General features: G+C 40.7%; 2 protein-coding genes across 3 annotated transcripts in view; one reads left to right on the top strand and one right to left on the bottom strand.

The window, feature by feature from the left end:
* Nucleotides 1–13,922, top strand: part of LOC140528652 (ankyrin repeat domain-containing protein 40-like) — a 31,890-nt gene extending 17,968 nt beyond the window's left edge. The window contains exons 2-5 of the mRNA XM_072646693.1: nucleotides 1,183–1,331; nucleotides 8,641–9,117; nucleotides 10,302–10,483; nucleotides 11,338–13,922. Of these exons, the coding sequence (XP_072502794.1) occupies nucleotides 1,183–1,331; nucleotides 8,641–9,117; nucleotides 10,302–10,483; nucleotides 11,338–11,484 (955 nt within the window). The 3' untranslated portion in view covers nucleotides 11,485–13,922. The remainder of the gene's footprint in view (nucleotides 1–1,182; nucleotides 1,332–8,640; nucleotides 9,118–10,301; nucleotides 10,484–11,337) is intronic.
* A 1,422-nt stretch (nucleotides 13,923–15,344) lies between these two features.
* Nucleotides 15,345–23,601, bottom strand: part of ABCC3 (ATP binding cassette subfamily C member 3) — a 72,531-nt gene continuing 64,274 nt past the window's right edge. For both annotated transcript variants that reach the window (XM_072646691.1, XM_072646692.1), the window contains 2 exons: nucleotides 19,166–19,360; nucleotides 15,345–16,146 (listed from right to left, as the gene is read on the bottom strand). In XM_072646691.1, coding sequence (XP_072502792.1) covers nucleotides 16,038–16,146; nucleotides 19,166–19,360 — 304 coding nt within the window. In that variant the 3' untranslated portion in view covers nucleotides 15,345–16,037. The remainder of the gene's footprint in view (nucleotides 16,147–19,165; nucleotides 19,361–23,601) is intronic.

Below are 23,601 nucleotides of genomic sequence, written 5' to 3'. Positions count from 1 at the left end.
GAAGGGACAGTCAGAATGTGCACTGTCTTGGGATGGGTGGAGGGGAGAGATGGGGAGAAAATTTGGAACTCAAAATCTTATGGAAGTGAAAAGTTGAAAACTAAAAATAAATTAATTAAAAGTAAAATGAAAGGCTTTGACTTTTTTTGCACCAGAAATATGTTATCCAACATATTTTCACTGTCCTCTCCTATACTCATGTTTGCATCAAAGGCACTGAGTTTTAAATATATGTTGATTTAATCTACAGGGTTTTCTTGAATAGAATTTCTTTCCTTAATCATTTGCAGTGGATCTTGGCACATAAACTGCATTTATTTTCATGGTGGTTTTCCTGCAGATGAGCTTTGCCTGTAGACAAAATAAAATCATTTCTTTTCTTTGTCTTTCTAAGTAGAACATGTGAGCCATTTTTGTTTCCCTGCCACTTCCTTTGTCTTATGTTTTCATTTTTAGCAATGATGTAAAATTTATATGATTTGGTTCCTCTAATATATGTCCATCATTGGTCAATGCACAAGGATTTCACATTTATAATACCAACAAGCAAGTTAAACTTACTTATAGATGATCTTTAAAAAAATATGATTTTAAACATCTTCTGCTCCCTTTCTCACCACTGTGCTACAGCTACTGTAGAAGGGGAGGGGGCCACACAGAACTGAAGGTTATTTCATATTTTTCTTTGTTACAGATACTGTAGTTAACCTCTCTGCACTTAGCTAGAAAGCAAATATGACTTATTAGGAAGAGAGTATGATTACCATAAAGAGAACAATGAAGAAGGTTCTCATTTAAAGGGAAAAGAGAAAGAAAAAGGGAAAGAGCTCTTTCATCCCAGGTGAACTTTAAAACAAAATTCTTTCATTGCAAAAGTAATTTGAGTGACAGAGCAAAACTGAAATTGTTGGAAGTTAATCTGATAAAAATCATTGAGTGGCATTGATGCATCTGAAATACTTTTTAGGGATCACAAAGGTTTAACCTAGTAAACAAAAGTCAATTTTAAAATATGTTAAGTGGTTTGGTTAATTTTTTTTAAGGATTTAAATTTAGATAGCCCTTGGTGTTAGCAATGGTTTTCGCATAGTTAAATATGTAAGCAATTTGTGAAAAATAATTTTAAAATCTCAAATTATTCCTTCCAACCTTTTTTAAATCACTGTTACTTCCACTGTTTAGGACCTGTTTGCACTGGGCATGCAAACGAAATCATGGCCAGGTGGTGTCTTACCTGTTAAACTCAGGAGCTGACAAAGAGATTCTTACTACAAAAGGTGAAATGCCAGTACAGTTGACATCAAGAAAAGATATCAGGAAGATTATGGGAGGTAAGTCTGGACGAATGAGCAACTTGTATGTCCAGCTAACATTTATATCTCATTATCATGTTTTCTGCACTGTTGGTTATATTAAATAATCATTCACAAACATTTATTAATTGCTTATTGCATGTAGAGTATTATACTACATATTGGGGAAGGTAAAAAGTATGGATGAGACACATTTTCTGTCTATTTATACCCTAGTGAAGGGGTAAGATACAAATATGGATATTATTATATACAACATTACATGATAAGTGCATTAATGCAGAGTGTTATATAAGATCTAAGATGGCAAATTGTTACTAATGGGAGATGACAGTAAAGCATTTGAATTAGGGATGGGTAGCACTTTAGCAGGAAATAGGGGAAAAGAGAACATTGTAAGCAAGAGAAAAGTTATGAGTAAAGACATGGAGGTTGGATTATGCACAACATGTTCAGGAAGCAGAGAGTAGTCTAGTTTGGCTGCATAGAGAGAAAAATGAGGGTAAAGGGATAGGTTCCAGATTGAGGAGGGCAAAGGAATGCCAGGCAAATGGGAGCTATGTAGATTTTTTTTAAGCAGTTTATGGTGGAAAGGACATGACTAGATTTGTCTACAAGAAAAATCATTCTGCCACTGGTCTGAATTATTTCACTTCTGAAAGGAGGTAGGAAGGACTGTTAGAAGGTTGTTGCAGTAGTCCATGCAGGTGGTAATGAGGGCCTGTCCTAGAATGATTGCAGTTCGAAAAAGAGATGAATGTGAGCACTGTTGCAGAGGCTAAATTGCAGGACTTGATTGGATATGAAGAGAAGAAAAAAAGAAAATTAAAAAATAACTCAAGGCTCTGAGCATGACAGGATAAATGGTGATGTCTATAGGTAGAAATAATGAAGTCAGAAGTTTCAGGGAAAAGATAATAAGCTTGATTTTGGACATATTGAATTTGAGAGCCTGATGGGACATTCAGGTAGAAACAACCTAGATAAATGGTCAAAGAATATGAATAGGCAGTTTTCAGAAGAAGAAATTAAAGCTATCTATAGTCATATGAAAAAATGCTCTAAATCACTATTGATTAGAGAAATTCAGATCAAAACAACACTGAGATACCATATCACACCTGTCAGATTGGCTAACATGACAAAACAGGAAGATGATAAATGTTGGAGAAGATGTGGGAGAGTTGGAACACTAATTCATTGTTGGTGGAGCTGTGAGCTTATCCAGCCATTCTGGAAAGCAATTTGAAACCATGCCCAAAGGGCTACAAAAATATGCATACCCTTTGACCCAGCAATACCGCTTCTAAGGCTGTATCCCAAAGAGATCATAAAAATGGGAAAATGACCCATATGTACAAAAATATTTATAGCAGCTCTTTTTGTGGTGGCCAAGAACTGGAAATTGAAAGGATGCCCATCAATTAGGAAATGGCTGAATAAGTGTGGTGTATGAATGTCATGGAATCCTATTGTGCTATAAGAAATGTCGAACAAGAGGGCTTCAGAAAAACTTGGAATGACTTATAGGAACGGATGTTGAGTGAAATGAGCAGAACCAGGAGAATGTTATATATAGTAACAGTCATAGTGTGCAAGGACTGTTTCTAATAGATTTAGCCCTTCACAGCAATAAAAGGACCTAAAACATTTCCAAAGGACTCTTGATGTAAAATGCCATCCACATCCAGAGAAAGAAATATAGAGCAGAATGAAGCAGATGATTTTCTCTTTTGTTATGTTTTGTTTGGATTTTCTTATAGTTTCTCCCATTTATTTTAATTCTTCCATGCAACATGACTAATGTGAAAATGTGTTTAATAAGAATGTATGTGTAGCAGCCATATAAAATTGCATGCCATCTTGGAGAAGGAAGGTGGAGGGAGAGGGAGAAAATTTAAAATTTATGAAAGTGATTGTTGAAAACTGAAAACAAAATAATTTACAAAACAAACAAAAAACAGGCAAATATAATAAAACAATAAGAAAACAAAATAAAACAATAAAAGTGGCCTAGAAAGAGGGAAGAGACAAAATGACAGAGTAGCATGAAACAATATTCTGAGCTCCCCTCAACAAAAAATACTCCAGACAGATCTAGAAAATACACCAGACTGAAACATGATGGTGAAATCCAGAAAAAGCCACAGTCGTTTGTCCAGTTCAGGTTGACATTAAGAGATAGAAAGTTCTGTGGAAACTGGGAAGAGGGTCAAGCTAGGAACACACTACATCCAAAGCATTCTTACCCAGCGTGATTCTGGGTAGAGTTATGAGTAGATCGTAGAGTCATAGCATGGCACTACCAGATCCTTGGTGACACTATGAGTAGGCCAGGTGTCAGCCTAGTTCCAGGTCACACATAAAAGACAGACTGAGAAGGGATCTATACCTGGGTGATCCCTGGTAGAGATGCCCTGAGTGGTATACCAGGAAAGGAGGAAAGTTCAGAAGCAAGAAGGAGCAGTGTGACTTAGACCTTAGATGCTGAATGGGATCTCAGTTCCAACATCTTGCCCAACCTGATGAGGAATAACCAGAGCAAAGGAGAGCCTGCTGTTAGGTCACTGTGAACCAGAAGAGCTTTCCAGATGACTGATAGGGGCCAAGTCCGGGAGCATTCTCTTTTTGCTCAGAGCCAAACATAGATTAGGACCTTGAGATCCTAGAATAACAGAAAGCAGGCAACAGGACCAGCTCAGACCTTCTCTCTAGAAGCATGGTAGAACCCAACTCTAATAACACATCTGATGTCAGGATGTAGGTTAGAAGAAAGAGCAAACAAACAAAAAATCTTACCACAAAGAGCTGTTATGGTGGCAAGGAAACTCAAGACAGAAATGCAGAAGAGAATGATTCCAAAACATCTACAAGCAAAGCTTCAGAGGAAAACACAGCTTGGGTACAAACTCAGCTAGAGGAGATAAAGCAAGAGTTTTTAAAATAACTTTTTTAAAGTTTTTATAAATGAAATAAAGGGCTTGAGGAAAAAAGTGAGAAAGAATTGAGAACTCTGGAAGAAAGAATTGGAAAGGAATTAGCAGCTTTAAACAAGCCGTACAAAATCTTGCTCAAACAACAAAATCCCTGAAGATCTGAATGGATCAAATAGAAGCCAATGACTTGATGAGACAACAAGAAATATTAAAACAAGGTTAAAAGACTAGAAAAAATAGAAGAAAATATAAGGTATTTCATAGCAAAAACAACTCACCTGGAAATCAGATTGAGGAAAAAAAATTTAAGAATCATCCGACTATCAATGTCCTAACCAAAACAAGAGCCTAGACATCTTCTTTCAAGAAATCTTCAAAAAAAAAATGCCCAAATCTCTTAGAACCAGAGATATGTGATGATAGAAAGATCCATTTGTCACTGTCTGAAAAAAAGTAAAAAGAAAACTCCTGAGCAGCCACTACTGTAAAATAGTGGAGAACTTGGAATATGATATTCCAGAAGGCAAATAATATTTGGATATTATTATCAAGAACAGCTTACCCAGCAAACTGAGTTTAATGCTACAGGGTCTGGGGAGGTGGGGAATGAATCTTTAATGAAATAGAGGACTTCAAAGCATTCCTGATGAACAAACCAGGTCAGTGTAGAAACTCTGAAGCTCAAATACACTAATAATGAGAAACTGAAAAAGGTCAACATGAAGGAACAGTGATTAAAGACTAAACAAGGATAAACAGCTTCTGTTAGAAAATGGGAAGGTGATAGATGTGTCCCCTATGAACTCTATCGTCATCAGGGGTCATAGAGGGAGTTCAGTTAGACAAGGCCTAGGAGTAGTGCTGTTAGATCTTGAGAACAGAATATAATGAGAGGAGAAGAGTAATACATTGAGGGGGAAGGGAAGAAAAGGAAAGGTTAGGGTAAATTCTCTCACTTAATCTGAGTGAACAAGTAGCTATCTATACAGACAGGGAGGGAGTAGGAGCAGTTACCACTGGAACCTCATTTTCCATCTGAACTGGTCAAAAGAAGTAAGAAAACACACACACACACACACACACACACACACACATACATATGCAAACACACCATTAAGTACAGAAATATATTTAACTCAACAGAGAAATAGGAGGCAAAGGAAGGAGACCTAGAAAGAAGGTGGATCATGGAAGGGATTAGTTCTAAGTAAAACAAATTCTAAGAATGTATAAAAATACAGTTCTTTTTGAAGTAGCAAAAAGTGGGAATCTAAGGGGATAGTGTAAAATAGGAAGTGGGTGAAACAAGGTGTGATATATGAATATGAAGGAATATTGTGCTGAACTCTTATCAGTGTAATGACTGTCCAGGATTCAGAAGGATTAATGATGAAACATGCTCTCTGCCTTCAGAAAGAAAGGTGAATGCAGTATAAGACAACTTTTTTTTTGGACATGACCAATGTGGAACTTTCTTTGATTGACTATACATGTATGTAATGGGCCTTGTTTTTCTTGTGCTCTTGTTTGGGGGTGAGTGGGAGAGTGAGAAGACAGAGCAGCAGAATACCTTAGAATTACAAATACACAGGAGTGAAGAAAAACATAAAAACATAATCATTAATGAATAATGATAAGGGACTAAACAAAGATAAACTACTTCCATTCAAATATAGGGAGATAATAATACATTTGCCCACTCTTACCCCTATTATCAGAGGTCATGGAGGGTCTTATTAGACAAGGCCTAGAAGTGATTCTGTCATGTTTTTTACGGTCTTAAGAGAAGAATGGAAAGAGAGAAGAGGAGTCTATTAGGAAGTAAGGAAAAATTATCTCACAAAGGGCTTGGTTTGTTTTTTTCAATGGAAGAGGGAGGTGAGAGGGAGAAAAAAAATTGTTAATTGAAAAAAAAATAGTATTTAAAAGAAAACCAGAACATCAGAAAGAGGTCATAAAGATGAGGACTGGAAAAGGGATGTTGGATTTAGCAACAGAGAGATCATTGGTGACTTAGAGCACAATTTCAGTCAAGTGATAGAGATGGAAGCCAGATTGAAAGGGGAGGTGAGAAAGTGGAGGCAACAGAGAGTAGATAGCTTTTGTTTAGGAGTTTGACTTTGAAAGAAGGGACAGAAATAGGATGTCACTTGAGGGGTTGATTGTATCAATTTAAGGTTCTTTAAGGATGGGGGAAGAAATGGACTTGTTTATGGGAAGCAGGGAAGGAGCTAGTGACATATGGAGAGGTTAAAATTAAGGGGAGAGGAGAAATAGAAGGAGGGAACAAGAGGAGAATAGGATCTGGGGCACACATGGAGGGGTAGGCATTGGCAAAGAGAAGGACCACTTGATTTTCTTTGGCCAGAACAAAGAGGAGAGAATGGGGAATAACGCTGAGATTTGAAATATGGAATTTGAGTGGAAAGGAGGTTCATGGTGGATGGTGTTAATGGACTGTGAGGTGAAGCCCTTTACTGAGAGGGAATTGGGAGGGCTGGAGAAGGGACTATTTGTACTGTCAGGTAAGGAAGAGTGAAGGGATTGTCATGCAGAAGCGAAGGGCCTGTTGAGACTGGAAAACAAAGTTCTAGTGACTCCAGTCACTCTCTTTGCATAACTTACTTTGGCTGAATTCCATAGCTTTGGAGAAGCAGAGTAGGAGTAATAATGGTGAAAGTACAGAATGGGAAGAGCAGCGATCAGATGGTGGGACAACAACTCAAAGCTGGAGGACAGCACACATTTAAATTGGTTACTAAAGGGTCAGGATTTTGAAGAAAGGAGAGTGAGGCTAAGGCAAGTAGGTCAATAGTGGAGTTTAGTTGTGGCTGTGAAGACAGAATAGTCTTCTGCCTAGATGTAGTAGCTGAAGTCATGAAGAGAATGAGATTGTTAAGTATGAAAGAAAAGAAAAAGGTTGAGGATAGGGATGTACCTATGTTACAGGTCTGAAAAAAAGATGAACAAGTGGCGAAGAATAGGAGCAGTTTGATAGGGATAGGTTGAGAGAAACCAAAGTATAGTTTCTCTGAAACCAAGGGAGAAGGAGAAGTATATACAGTAAGAGGTAATCTTTCTGATGTTCTGGTTTTCTTTTAAATACTATTTTTTTCAATTAACAATTTTTTTCTCCCTCTCACCTCCCTCCTCCATTGAAAAGTTGTGTCAGAAACTGAAGAAGTAGTGGAGGGTGAAGACTGAAGAAGAGTCATTGGATTTGATGATTAGAGGTAGGAGAGCTTGGAGAAAGCATTTTTGATATAGTGTGGAGGTAAGAAGCCATGAAAAACACTCAGGAAAGAGTGAGTAAGATGAAGAAATGTTCATGGCAGGTGACTTTTAAAGAGATTTGGCAGTGAAGGGGAGCTGAGAGGTAAGATGTCAATGAATGAAGTCAAAGGAAGGATTTTTTAGAATTGGAAAGACCTCAGTAAGTGTAATCAGATGAGAGTCAGTGAAAAGAGAGAAAAATCGAAGATGCATGAGAGAGGATGTGACTGCTAGAACAAGGTTCTGAAGGAGATGGAGGGAATGAATGAAAGACATTTATTAAGTGATTACCATATGCCACACATTGTGCTAAGAGGTGGGGATACAAATAGGAAAACCAGGACAGACTCTGTAAAGAAGGCAGATTTAGAATGGATGGAAAGGAACAGAATCCATAAGATTCTGCAGTGGAACAGATGACAAGACCTAGAGGTCCTTTATGTACAGCATCAGGTCAGATGATGTGCCCCAGGGTCTAGAGAGCATAGCAGCAGGGTGTAGGGTAAGGCCTAATGGTCCTTTATCTCACCAGAGAACTGAGTGACTGCCAGCTCATCCAAGAAACAGTTGTATCCATCTTCCCACTTGTGGGAAGCAGTAGGGCAGGGCACTCTCCCCTCCCCCACTGTGATTCTTTTTGCCAGGCTGGCCTCCATGGGGGCTTGTTGGTGTAGTCAGGGCTCAGAGGGCTTAGTTCTGCTGATGAGTAGAGATAATTTTTTTGTGACTAGTGGGAAAAACAGAAGTGTGAAAGATGATGCTAAGAAGTTTTGAGGAATGTGGTACTAAGGATCTTGTGCCAGATGAGCTCAGTCTCCTCAGTGAAGTAGGAGGCTAGGTCATCTGTTGAAGCTGTTTAGTAATGGTTTGAGGTAAGATCTTGGGAAAGAAAAGATTTGGAACAGACACTGTGTGGAATGAGGTAGGGAGTTGATAAGGGTAGGAGTAGGATTGTTGAGCCCCACTGAAATTCCAGTTCATAGTTTGATTTCATGATTCACACTCAGCAAACTCAATATGGGGGGGAAATTCTTCTAACATTAGCAATTAATCATTGGCCAAAGTATTTGTCATGTATCTATCTGTACTAGTTTCCTAACAGTTTTTCTCCTTTTCAGTGGAAGATGATGACGATGACCTTCCAGAGCTGAAGAAAGATTCAGAACTGCCCTTTGTTCCCAATTATTTGGCTAACCCACCCTTCCCTTTTACATATACCACCACACCAGATGGTTCAGCTCAACTGCAGAATGGGAGATCCTCCACACCTCCTGCATCACCTCCATCTGATCACTCGCTTCCTATGGTGCCACCTGGTGAAACACCTCGATTAGGGTCCTTTTCACATGACCATACTTCCTTGGCACTAGTCCAGAATGGGGATATGTCTGTCCCCTCTGCCATATTTAGAAAATCGGAAAGCACAAAACCTGGTCCTGTTTGTCAGCCACCTGTGAGTCACAATCGCTCTCTGTTCTCTCCTGTCACACCCAAGCCACCAGTGTCTCTGGATCAACAAAATGGGACTTTTGCAGGACCAACACCAGCATTCCAGCCATTTTTCTTCACTGGAGCTTTTCCATTTAATATGCAAGGTAACATGTTCGCAGACCTGCCCTTGGGACCAGGTATATAGTACAGACTCTGTGTTTCATCTACTCCTTTATGAAGTACCAAGGTTGCTGCTAATGATGGTACAGGTCTACTGTGAGGGTACTACATAGCTATGAGAAAAGAAAACAAGTAAACAAATACAAATACCTATCTTGGGTTTTCATAAAAATTATACTCCAGTTTGATAGGATACAAAGGGGAGAAGACCAAAGTCCCTAAGAAGAGCGCTTAAAAACCAAGGATCTATATTTATGATTCTGTGCTATTAGTCTGAGATGAGATTTACGTAGCAAAATTACCTCTTTTTTTTTTTTTTTTTGAAGTGACTCATCATTTTGAGGTTTAACACGTTCTTGCTGATAGCTTCTGCATACTTCTGGCTTCAGAATTGCTTAAGCTTATCTTAGTAACCAGCTAGTCCACTAACATTTTACCTACCTTCTCTCCTTCCTTTTCCTCCCACCCTTTTGTAACCCAGTTCTTAAACCTGTTTCTAAGTTTTCATTAACCAGTGAGACTCTCCAGCAGTGTAATCAGCCTTGTTCTTGCTAATATCTAAGACAAAAGCTCAAAATTATACAGTTGATAGTTGATACTTTTAGGGTATACTGATTCATTCAGCGTGATAGAGATTTGACCATGGGAAAGTATGGAAACTCACCCAAGGTCCCATAGCAACTATTGACTTCAATGAAGTACAACAGGCATTTAAGTACCTATCGTACCCAGCAGAGAGGGGACAAAAGTGAAAACAGTTCCCTCCTTCTAGGAGATTATGTTCTAATGGAATTTTTTCCCCCCACTATTCTGGAATTCCTGAGCTCTAGGGCTTTATAAAAGGAAATTTTCAGAAAAGCAATTCACATATGTGTTGGAATAGCATAGGATAATTGTTTTCTGCTACTTTAATGATGAGCTGATCAAAATTACTTCTATTAGGATCCATATTTTAGGGCATAAGTTATGACAAATTCAAGCTAGGATTGGAAATCAGTAATTTGTTTTCCATGGTGGTGAGTTGTAACACTAAACTGCAGAGCTTCAGGAGCAGAACTTTGATCAGGGAAAGATCTGAAATTAAATGGGATAGACTCACTTCAGTGAGTTGGATTTCTTAAAGAGAGCGATTTATTTTGCTTTTTTAAGAAAGATTACCTTTTTTTAGAGCTGGTACTCAAGGTGAGAATTCAGAATCCATCTCTTCGAGAAAATGACTTCATTGAGATTGAACTTGATCGACAAGAACTCACCTACCAGGAACTGCTCAGAGTGAGTTGCTGTGAACTGGGAGTTAATCCGGAACAAGTGGAGAAAATTAGAAAGTTACCAAATACTCTGTTAAGAAAGGTAAGAATATGAGGGCAGGTATGAGTACTTGTTTTTTGTCTTATTTATTTGGAAGTCAGAATGCTGCATTAACATACCCCAGTTCCTGTTGGGCTTTGTTTGAAACCTGAATAGAGAAATACAGGGTAGAAAATGAGCATAGCTGCATTCCTTTAAATTCTTTTCCTTCTATCAAGTCTGGAGATAAAGTCTGTCTTTCCTGAAGACATGAAAGAAAATATTCTAAATTAGCTATTTACCTGAGCCTGTCCTAAAGTCATTTGTTTTTAGCTACCCTCGTAATGAAGTGTAGTCAGAACGCCTTCAGGGCCCTCTTCTATTGTATCAAAGTTAAAATATATAAAGCATATTATATTAAGATCTGCACATAACCACCAGAACTTTTGGTTCTCTGGATTCTCTACTTAACAGGGACTTTAGGCAGAGCTGATCTACTGAATGTGGTGCAGTGAAGAAGTGAGAGTTGGAATCAGGAAGACCTGAGTTTGAATCTCATGTCAGATACTTACTAGTTCTGTGACCCTGGACAGATTAAATTACTTGACCTCTCTAAGCCTCAATTCTTTCCTCCATAAAATGGGAGTGATGACAGGAATGCTGTGAGGATCGAATTAAAACATGCAAAGCACTTTGCAAACCTTAAAGCATTCTATAGATACCATTATTAATAGATACAGATATGTAACTGACTGTTCCTTCAACTGGCTTGTGTGCTTCTTTTAACCTTGACCACTGACAGTGTTTCTGGGGTTTAGCAAGTACCAAGGTGTGGGTATAATATAGGATGTTGTACATACATATGTATGTATCCAAAAGGATCCTCCATTATTCATTGCTACTAATTTTTGTTTTAGGACAAAGATGTTGCCCGGCTTCAAGATTTCCAAGAGCTGGAACTGGTTCTAATGATAAATGAAAATAACTTTATATTCAGAAATGCTGCATCAACACTGACTGAAAGGTCCTGTTATAACAGGAGAGCTTCAAAGCTGACTTACTAACAGCATCAGGGATCCTTACCACTGAGTATTGGAATGGCACATGTCAGTTCCTGTCCAAGGACAAACCATTGATCTAAAACCCAAGGCTAATGCCCTAAAATTCTGCAGTTACCTGAGAGGGCCACGGGTACCACAGCATAGTGCATACTAACACAGTTCTGCCCTATAGCTGTCAGTGACAATTGCAGAGCAGATTAATTACCCTGTTCTGACCAAGTAGAAACCCCAACCCATCAGCAGTGGTGCTGCTCTTCCTTGTCTCTTGGTGCACAAACTCCTTGCTTAAAGCTTCGAATCCCTGAAAAGTTGCCCAGAGAGACAAAAGCTAAAGGTTTCTTTATAGAGTATGTTTTATCTGCAAAACGAAAGAGCCCCCTGGCAATAGGGTAGAGGTGGAGGCTGTTCTCAAACCAAACTCTTAAACACTACCTTGATGAGAGGAAATGCTCTTTTCCTGGTGGTGAATGCACACAGCTCCCGTTTAGAGAAGAAGCTAGTCAGAGTGAGGAGTACCCTGAAAAATATATCTGGGTAAGGACAGTTTCAAAGCTTCAGTTTATTGGGGGCAAATACAGGTACAGACAGATGAATTTATGTGACTTGCAGCTATAAGGTAATGTATTCGTAAATGTTACTCAGGTTAAAGGTATTTAGGATTACAGTAACATACCCTAGTTGTACATATGCTGTTGACCAAAATAGCTTTCCTCCTGTTTTCCTTTGTAAAAACCCATTCATGACTGCTTATCTGTTCACAGTATGAAAATCACTGCCTAGAAAATACGTAGATCTGCATTAACGTCTTAGTGGTCACTAGAGGTCTCTCTAATGCTTCCTAAAAGAGTAACCAGATTTTTTTTACTCCTTGAAGCAATTATTGTCGTCAACATGCTTAATTTCAACATGTAAAAGAGCCCAAATGCTGCAGTCCCAGAGTCACCACCTTCGTTTTCCATTAGAATTGAATTGAAAAGCAATTTTAAGGTTGTTCTGTTGCTATTTTGAAGGCTGTTGTGAAAAACATAGCAGAAAAGGGATTAGCATCTTTATTTTTATATCAAAGATAAAGGTTATTTTAAAATTATTAGGATTTCTATGCAACTTGAAACTCTCTGTTGCTTTTGTAAGCAAATTATGTTGGGTCTTTGAGTTTTGTGTTTTTCTACTTAAAGCCAATTGTAAGCCTCACATGACTTTCTGGAATAAGTTAATTGAAAAAAACTGATTAAACTCTTGTGCATGGCATAAGAATTTTTTTAATGGATTAATTCAAAGTTCTTTTTTCTTCCAGTGTCTTTAGTGCTAAAGAAAAGTTACTGTCTTGTTTAAACTAACAGCTTAACTTCAGAAATAAGAATTAGCACATTTAAACAAACAAGATGGTGGGGGACAGGAAGCCAGCTGTTGAGTGGCATCCCTGCTGTCTTAGGAAGCTTTTTTCCCCATAGTGCCTATAGTTTCCAAAGAAACTTAACTTCCTAACTGTGTTAACTTAATTTTATTGAAACACTACAATTTAGAGAGAATGTACAAAAGGTGTCAGTGGAATAGAATGTTGTCCTGAGGTAATGGCCTCCTGCTGCTACCTGAATGCTGAAGCTAGGTTGAGGTGTTTTTCAAGGCTGGCTTAATCCTGTGTCAGTCTGTTTTGCAACTTAATTCTTGTTCTACCAAATTACTGATTGTGACTTCTCCTTGTACTAGGTGTTTGTATAGTAGAATGAAGGTTATTTATTACTTACCTACTTTCTCCTAAGTGGTTTAAGGTAGAGACCTCCCTAGTGCTTCAACCAACTGGAAAGTGAATTTGCTCAAATGTACCAACCATTTTTTGTTTGCTTTGGAGAAAGATTTAATATTGTACTGATGTGATGAAGGCCAGGCCTCTATCAGAAGAAATAAGCCTAGTATGACTTCACTTTGAACCTACTTGGAGTAAACCTCTTCCAGCTACATGTGATAGTAGTTGGTGACTGGATATGTCTCTCCAATGTAGCAACAGTTAGACACAACCCAGGGTAGTTCTCAGGCTTATTCTGTCTTCAGTCAGCTCTGAAAATAAAGTACAAAACAAAGGGGCTTGGGGACCCAGAGATGAATTATTGGCCCGGTGTAGACTTGCCCGAAACTGATCTCCTTCCTAAAACTATGTCTGGTCAGTTGGTTGAAACTCACATTTAGCATCTGAATTAAAATGCACAGTTGCTGTTAGGTGAGTTTAATGTCTTAATCTATGCATTCAGAGAAATATTTTTATATGCTTTGTGTAATTTATAACAAGGATTTTTTTTAGCTTTGTTAACTGTGAATCTCCCCCAAATGCATAATTAAAGCATGTGTTCACACCATGTATAAACATCTGAAAGTTTTTCTCTTCATGCATTGCTGACTATTTAAACATAACAAGTATTATTAAAATTAAATATTAACTGCCTGAAGTCTGAATTATTTCATTCCTGGTTTTTACTAAAACAAATACAATACCACAACATCTGTAAACTAGAGGAAAGTCTCATTGGAATAATAGACATTTTCTACTCTTGGACTTCCTGCTGCAGCCACATTGTCATTGTCACTCAGAGATGGACATTTTGTTTTGTGTCCTTTTCACAATCCATAGCAAAATCTTTTATTTCCCCAGAGCAGTCAAGCATTCGAAATACAAAGGTCATTCCTGATTAACCAAATTTTGTGATAATCCCATTTAAGTTACAGAACAGAGACTGACTTGGGCTGTCAGCTTCTGTCATGGCACCAAGGACAGGAAAAGAGGAGCAAGCTTACACATTGAGATCTTTGACTGGGAAAGATGCAGAATTTATATTTTGAAACAAGGAAGAAAGCCAGAGCCTCAAAAAGCAGGCGTCATTCCAAATTGGCCTAATAAATCAGAATGCATCACTGAGACCTTTTCTTAGCACCAACTAGAGGCAGAATAATTTGGGCATGGGTGCACTCATAGTTCTTTTATCATAATAAGGATGGAAGACTGCCCCATGCCCATAAAGATCTGAAAAGAAGCAGCCTGCCAAAAAAAAATGTGATTAGCCTTTTAACAAATGGTCCTGCAGCAGAGACTAATCCAGAGTATGTGGGAAAACTAGATCAAAGAAGGTATCTATATACTAGCTACAAACCCACTCAAGGCAAATTAAAGCAAACCCAGAAGCAAAGAAGCCATAACACTGAGAAGAAAAGACATATGATATGGGGAGATGACTCCCTCCACCCACACAACACTCCCACCTCCCCACCCTCCCAGAAGAAAAGTAACGAAGCCTTAAATAAGGAAGAAGGGAGACTTGTTTCACAAGCTTGGCACTTGAAACGAACTTTGCCCCAAAGAAGATAAACCTGTTTTCATTTCCCTGCTTAAAGATTTGGGATTTAATTTGCAGCTCTGACACCTTGTTTACTAGCCTGGGATTGTTAAATTGTATAGACAGAGGTATCAGCACATCTGCACCACATTTGGCTTCTAGAAATAAAAGGAAGGCCATATAGGCCTCACACAGAGCCAGATGGAATCAACCATACCAACAAAATCCCCACAACTCCCAACCTCACTGAAAAGAGGTGCCAACTGGTCTTAAGAGGATGATTGTAGGAATCCTTCTGGTACTTTGACCCCAGCGTCAGAAGTTTTCCCAAGTCCTTACAGTCTAGATTCCAGCTAGATAAAAGGATCCTTGTTTTTGTTACCTTTTCTCAGAATCTACACAGTATAGCAAAAGCAAATCTCTTCATCTGGGTAGTGATGTAAGCCAAAAGCTTCAGTGTTTGAATTTTCCAGACATTTGCAAGCAGGTAGATGTGTTTGCTCCCCTCTTGAACCCTCATAGACACACACACACATCAAATAAACGGCTACCATATATCTTTTATTTCATCAGTGCTTTGGCCTTAATGGCTTCATGTCATTATCCCGAAGTGTAGGACTAGGTACCTGAGCATGGTTTTGGGCTCAATGTTCTTCCCAGTAAAAAAGATTTATTTTTAAATACATTTGTAAAGAAAGTATGAGGAAAGAAGGCTTTTTTTAGGGGTGGGTTTTGGCAAGGGTATCGTTCTAGATTTTGTTTTTATATGCTTTTGCATTGAAAATATGAGAGTAAAAATTTGAGGCTGAGTCCTGGGGTATGTAAGGGTGTCATTCCAATACATGTTTATGTTGAAGGAGTAGTACTGTGAAAAGAGCACAGGATTGGGAATGAGGAAACCCGTATTCTAATTCTGACTTTGCCAATCAGAAGTCCTTTCATTGTGGGCAGGTCCTCCCTAGGCTCCCTGGCCACACGAAGTAATTTTCCCCAGGTTACCTAGTTGTGTTAGGATGTGGATCTACCGGCTCGAAGTCTGGCATTTTCTACTGTACCAAACTGCCTCCCTTTAAAACAAGGGGATTGGACTAAATGAACTATCAAGTTGTCTTTGCTTGACAATTGTCCAATTCTTTGCACGGTATTCTTTTAAAAAACCAAAAAGCCCACTCCGTGTTATGTTTCCCTGCAAAGGGAAGCCAGGAATGAGCAGGATAAAATGTGTCCATCCGTTTAGGCGAGTCCAGCGTCTTTGGCCATCCCATAGAAGATGCCTCTGGCCATGATGAGATTTGCTGGAGAATCAAATTCTGCTATTGTCCCTTTGTCCAAAACCAGGACCCTGCGCCAGAGAAGCAAGAGTCAGATGCTCATCGACAGCTCAACCCTCCACCATCCCACCGGGGTGAAAACAAAGAAACCTCCCCCGCTGCCCACCTGCCTTTGGGGAACCACCACCAGGCCACGCTGGGCTGGAGAAGAGATAATGTACATCACTCCCCTGCACAGAGGGGAGAGCTGGGCGGAGGGGTGCGTTCTGTGCGCATGTGCGCATTATACATTCTTTTTCTTCCCCTGTAAATGGGGTGATTTCAGGGATAAAACACGAGGCCTGATTCATCTCCGCTCGCTTAGCAGCCGCAGTCCTCCCTGCCCGGCTCGCTCGGCAGCCCAGGGGATGGGGAGAGGCTGCCGGGTCGGGAGCTGCGACTTTGCCGTGAGAGCTCTTTCTTTGTAAAAGCGCACGCACAAAGGCGGAGGGATGGCCGGCGAAGCCGCGGGGAGGGAGCGGGCGGCCGCAGGAGGCCAGGCAGACCGGGAGCTGCGGCTGTCAGCCCGCAGGCAGCGGCAGAGTTCCCCCAAACCCCCGCCGGGGCGATCCCTCCGCCCCCAGCCCAGCCGCTGCCCGCCAGCTTTGTTCTGCCTCAGCCAGATGAAGGACAGCCTTGCTCACAAGGAAGCTGCCCGGGGACAAAGAGCCAGGCAGAATTCAGGAGGATTGCCACTGTCCACCTGTGCTCTGAGCCCAGGCCGGAGGAAAAGCCAACTGGGGTGCGGGAGGGAGGGAAAGGAGAGGATCTGGAATTTCTGGTCCTTTGTTTCCCCAAGGTGGCCCTGCCCTGCTGCTCTCCATCACAGCGGGGAGAAGATTCCTGAGCTGTGGCTTTTGCGCCTTTCTTTGGGGGGCGGGGGGAATGAAGAGGAGAATCTGGCTATGATTCCCCATTTGGTCAGATGCACATCCCTGTTATCTTGACTCTCAGCAAGGCTGTGCTTCTCTGTAAAGGAGATCCCACTTTCACCGCCACCACCAACCCTCATCTTGGCCCAACGGGGTACAGGTTCCCCGGGAACCTGTAAAAGGGCTTAAAATGCTTTCAAATGATATCTGAGAGGCAGTAAGGTTCATTACGATAAAGGCTGGATCTTGAGTCTGAGGACTTGGCTAAGCCCCAGATTTCCTGTGTGACTTTGGGTAAGCCACAGGTCCTCAGTTTTCTCATCTGTAAAATGAGGTCGGATTAGAGGTCATTCCAGTTCAGAAATCTATGATGCTATGAGCCTCAACTGTTCTAGAAGTTGCCTTGGCCTCAAGGTTCACCCCGCCCCCCCACACTCAGCTTCCTCTAATGGCAACCCCTTATGTACAACCCTGGCTGGTCAAGGGACTCCACATCCTGTTGGCCCAAAGAAAGACACTGCCTATAGAGAGTGAAGGATCCTTGCTTCCTGCTCTATGGAAAGCCCAGAATGATCCTCTTCCTACAAGAGCCCATAGCTGGAAACTAGTGACTGAACATTCTTGCTCACACTGTTCTCTCTGTGCCATAATGTAATGGAAAAGCATTAATCAATGTTTATTATATGCCCAGCACTGCAGTAAGTTCTGGGGCTACATATAGGAAAGAGAGACAGACCCTGTTCCTCAGGGAGCTCACACCCCAATTAGATCAGACTATATAGAAGAGGGGTCAGTTTCACGGCAGATGGAAAAGCCAGGAGGTACTTGGGGTCTTCTGGGCACAAGACCTCAAGGACCTCAGAGAGCAATGGCAGGGCACTGGGTTCCCCCACAGTGCTTTCCTTTACTCTTGAATTCTCACCTATTTCCCCCTGTCCCCCTGCCTCTCTCCCCTCCTAGTCCCCCTTCCTCTACCCACCCCCAAGTCTGGAGCCAAGAACCATGATCACATACTCTGCCATTGCTCCTGGATGGGGTGGATCAATATCTTCCCCTAGGCGCTGGCCAATTCTGTAACTTTCTGGACCAAAATGCCCCTTACTGGCCTGTGCTTCCTTCTGTGTTTTGTAAGCTCTTTGAGAGCAGACATCGTCCTCATTTTTGTATTTGCATTTCCAGCACTTAACTCAGAACTTGGCACAGAGTAATCAGTCACTTAAATGCTTATTCATTCTTTCATTCATTATTGGGAAATCGGCAGGGGATCCAAGTAAGGAGTAAGGGAGGGGCTCTGAGTTATCTCCTGCAGGGGTGGGGATGAGGAAGAAGGGTGGCATCTGGCAAAAAAAAGGGTGTGTATATATACATACACACATACATACACATATATAGACACATATATAATGTTCCCAATGCACATAATAAACATGTTATATATATACATACATATGTGTATGTGCCCTGGCTCTGTGACTCTGGATAAGTCACTTAACCTCTGTCGCAGTTTCCTTATCTGTGCTTAGCACACAAACACACACATACATATAAACACACATATGTATATGTGTGTGCTTAAGTGGGAACACATGTAGCATCCCCTTACCCCCACCCCAACCCCCCATTAACCATCTTCTCAAGGCTCAGTTCAAGTCCCACCTGGCCCTCCCAACCAGCCCATAATGACTGCTGCTTCCTCTGAATTCCTCTATCACTAACTGTCTGTATCTCATTGAGCCCTTAGCATAATAAGCATATTACAGTGTAATTTATCTTTTCATGTATAGGCCCTGTCTTTCCAAAGAGCATGAAAACTATTTAAGGACAGGGACTGCATTTCTGTATAGATTTTTTTTTAATTTATGGAATGAAACAAGCATTTTCATACATAGCACAATAAAAAGAGAAAAAAGGACGATTGCACAGGAAACTGCAAATCTACCATGCACACTTTGCTATTCCTTTCAAACTGTATAAATTCTTTATGTTCTTTGCAGGTCTTTTACATAGTTGGTGTATCTGAATATGATGACTTCCACTAAGAATCTGCACCCCCCCATCTCTGTTACCCAATGGAATACTGTCTTGTTTTATTCACTCACCCATATAATCCTCCATATTACCATACCAAAATAAACCAATCTGAATTACGGAATCTAAAGTACGGCCATGGGCCTCTCACCTGGTGTAGTCCATGATGGTGTTGAGCCTGTGGGCGATGGTCAACACTGTACATTCCTCAAACTGGGTCCGGATGGTGGCCTGGATGAGGTCATCTGTCTCCAGATCAATGGCTGCTGTGGCCTCGTCCAGCACCAGGATCCGACTCTTCCGGAGCAGGGCCCTGGATAGGCACACAAGCTGCCTCTGCCCCACACTAGGGAAAGACAGGGAGTTTCAAGATATACCCTAGCCCCCTCCGGTCAAACCCCTTCTCTACTTCCAATATCAGTGCAATAATCCACAGTCTTGACTCTTTGACCTTAATTTTCCAAGTGACAACATGTCTCTCATCCATTCTTGCTTGCTTCACTACTGTCCTGCAACTCATTTGGCTGGGGCCTAGGAACAGTCAATTAGTCAGTCAACAAACATTTATTATGTACTTATGCCTGGCACTGTACTAAGTATTACAGATACAAAGAAAGGGGGGAACCCACAGTCCCTATTTTCCTATGTTCAAAAGGGGGAAATATCATGGTAAGAGCAATATGAAAGCTGAGTCCCTGTGGCCAATACTGACCTTCAGCAAAATTGTGAAATCAGAAAGTTTGCTTTTCGAACAAGTCAGTCCTTTTCCCATTGGAATGTAAACTCCTTGAAGGCAGAGACTATTTTGCTTAGATCTTTGCATCCCCAGTACAATTCCTAGCACATAATAATTGCTTAATAAATGTTTATTGATTAATTGATCAATACTCTGATATTCTCTCCTTTCTCTGATCAAAACCTACTTTCTGGTAAAGATTGAATGCTAGCCATTTACACCTTAGTCTAAATAAGCAGAAAACTGCCTTAGGTATTTTTCTTTAAGCCTTATCTCTCCCTGTGGAATGAAGACTGGGTTCCCTCTTAAAGAAATTGTACATGTCACCAGACCTGTGCAGAGCCAGGGAAGACTCGATGACCCTGAAATCATAACATACAGGTAAATACAAGTGAAGTTATCGGAGCTGTGGCCCTGTGTATGTGTGTGTGTCTGTGTCTGTGTATGTATACACGTGTGCCATGTATAACAGTAGTAGGGGTAAGATCATGGGACTCTGGATCTTCCATCAGACTCCAGGGAAAGATAAAGGTAGGTCTGGGCCAATGTCTGAAAACTAGGCCACACCAGCTTTTGACCTTGGCCACTGAGGTCATGAAAGAAGGATCTTTTCACTCTCAGAGGCAGCTCTTTCCCCATCTGCCTAAGAGAACATTTCTCTTCTGTCTCTCAACTTGGATGAGTCACTAGTACTTGTAAGAGAGCCAGGTCTCCTCTCTCTGCTGGCTGACCTCACCCCCAACTAATGAAGATTTTGGCTAGGGAGAGACAAATTGTGTACAGAACGGGGCTGATTTACAGGGTGGATAGGTGGAGAAGCATTGGCATAGGGCTTAAGCTAAATTTTCAACATCTAGAAACTCAGGCAAAGGAGTAGGAAATCTTGTAAAGATAGCAACAATCTCCTCTAATCTCCCCAGGAAACTCAGAGTAGGAGGATTATCCTGGGGTACTATTCCAGCCTGTGTATAATAATAAGTATAATAGCTACCATTTATAGAGTGCCTATTAAGTGCCAGACACTGTGCTAATCACTTTCCAAATATCTCATTCGATCCTTAAAACAACCCCAAGAGGTAGGTTAGCATTTTACAAATAAGGAAGCAGAAGTTGTGACTTGCCCAAGGTTATACACAATACTCAAGGATGGATCAGAACTTCCTGAGACTTCTAACTCCAGGCCTATACTTTGAACCATTTAGCTATCTACACGTCCATTTCAAAAAATCTTTTTCTTTTAAGTCTCCAGAGAAGAAGGCTCCATCTGGGTCCACGCCTCAGCTGTCAGGGAGCTTTTTTCTCTCATCTGACCTTTGCTTTTTTTCTAGGCTCATAGATGAAGAAGTAAAAGAGACTGAGTCCATCCCCCTCATTGCATAGAGGAAGAAACTGAGGTTTGGAAAAAATTAAATGATGCCACCAAATTGGGCAATGGAGAGTGTCCAGTGTGTACTAAAGTGGCCTCATGTTTTAGAGAGGTGAAGAGGGATGGATGATAAAGCAGCAAAAAAAGTGAGGGGAGCCCTCACAGAGTGGAACTGGAGTTATCCCTAGGAGACTGGGTTGGGTCACATACATGCCTGTTCATATACCCCACAACATGTTTGCACAGGAAAAGTCAGGGTAGACCAAATCTAAAAGGGTAGCCTGAAGGAAGGTAGCATAGAGGTGATGAGGGGGATGTCTCCCTCCTTGTTTGAGGGGGGGCACTAAGTGCGGGGATTTGACTGTGCGACATGGGAGACACTGGCACAGGACTGCTCAGCATGGTGTGCCCGCATCAGAAAAGGTGCTGTGCTCTATAAGCAAAGCAGAATTGAGACAGCACAAAGGAAACATAGGATATGCAAATTTGGAGTATCCACCTCAAATATTCACATGGATTATCTGTGCCCAGTCTGTGGTAGAGCATTCTGAGCTTGTATCGGTCTGATCAGTCACAGTCAGACACACTGAAACTTGAGTTTATCATGGCGATGTCATTTTGGTCCTCTTCAGGAATGAAGAACGACAATCAACCAGCAACCAAGTGGGGGAAGGGATTTTGGGGGGAATGATTATATGGACATAATCCTGGGTTTATTTTTTAGTACTAACTGGCTCTCTGCAGAGTCACTGTCTATCTGCTGACAAGTAGATGTGAGACAAAGCTGAGGCCTAGGGCCATCATTCCAACTGGCTATTACGGAAAAGGGTACAAGCATTAATTAAACTCATTATTATTAATTAAACTTATTATTACCCACCTACTAATACAAGCAAGATAGTGCACTAAATTGTTTACAAGTATTATCTTATTTGATCCTCACAGAGAAGAAGATGGTATTATTATCTCTGTTTTACAGATACAGAAACTTTGATAGACAAATGTTAAATGACTTGCCCAGGGTCACATAGCTAGGAAGGGTCTGAGGCTGGATATAAACTCAGGTCTCTCAGGTCTTCCCAACTCCAGGCCCATCCTTCTAGCCACCTTGTTGCCTTTTCCTTAAGTGCAGATCTACATGAAATAATCTTTTCCTTCTCCTTCACTTTTTCCATCTCCTTTTTCTTTTTCTCCTTCCCTTCAACAGTGAACAGTGCCTAGCTCATGTTATTCAGTCATTTTTCAGTTGTGACCCCATTTGGGGTTTTCTTGGAAAAGACTGAAGCAGTTGGCCATTTTCTACTCAAGCTCATTTTACAGATGAGGAAATTGAGGCAATTGGGTTAAAGACTTGCCCAGGGTCCCACAGCTAGTAAGTATGTGAGGCCAGATTTGAACTCAGGTCTTCCTGATTCCAGGCCTGGTAGTCTATCCACTGTGCCACCTAACTGCCCTGCCTGGCACATAGTAAGCTCTGTATTAATATTATAGCTAACGTTTCTTTGGTGATTTTTAGTTTACAAAGTTTTAATCATACACACACATATACATATATATGCCTGGCACATAGTAAGCACTATATTAATAAAATAGTTAATGTTTCTATGATGATTTTTGGTTTAAAAAGTTATATATATGTGTATGTGTGTGTGTGTGTATATATATGAAATGTATGTATATAGGTATGTACCTTATCTTCCTGTGAGTGGTTAGGTAGTACAGGTATCATTATTTCTATTTTGTAAGAGATATTATTGCCATAGAGAGAGCTGGTCTTAGAGTCAGGAAGACCTGGGTTCAGGTCCTGCCTCTGACAGACACTGGCCATGCAACCTCAGGTTAGGCATTTAACGTCTCAGTGTCCTAGGCAGCTCTAAGAATAAGTTACATAAGAGGTGCTGATATCTACTAGCAAAGGGAGTTTTTTCCCTAGGAGTTCCTTATTTCGATGGCATCACCAGTCTAATTCAATATAAAAAAATGCCATATTTTCAGATAAAAAAAGAGACTCTGAGAGGTCGTGAGTTGTGTATGTCACCCAGCTAATAAGTAAGGGAAGCAGGATTTGAACCTAGACCTCTATTGGCTCCAAGTCTGGAGCTTTTTGTACTATGACTTTGAGAAGTCCCAAGTGATTTTCTAACCCAGCCACAAGCTTCTGTGCCAGACTTTGAGTACTGTGTAAAATAATAATTAATAGGAATAACTGATATTATGAAGGCAGCTAGGTGACACAATTGATAGAGCACCACTCCTAGAGTCAGGAAGACCTGAGCTCAAATTTGTCCTCGGACAATTATTAGCTGTGTGACCCCAAGCAAGTCACTTAACCTTGTCTGCCTCAGTTTCCTCATCTGTAAAATGAACTGGAGAAGGAAATGGCAAATCACGCCTATCTTTGCCAAGAAAACCCCAAATGGGGTCATGGAGAGTTGGATACAACTAAAACAAATGAACAACCAAAAAATAGCTGATCTGACATGCC

The sequence above is a fragment of the Notamacropus eugenii genome, chromosome 2, assembly GCF_028372415.1.
Source record: "Notamacropus eugenii isolate mMacEug1 chromosome 2, mMacEug1.pri_v2, whole genome shotgun sequence".
NCBI classification, from domain to species: domain Eukaryota; kingdom Metazoa; phylum Chordata; class Mammalia; order Diprotodontia; family Macropodidae; genus Notamacropus; species Notamacropus eugenii.
Note: the sequence above shows the minus strand (reverse complement) of the source record. Positions and strands in the feature narration are given on the sequence as shown.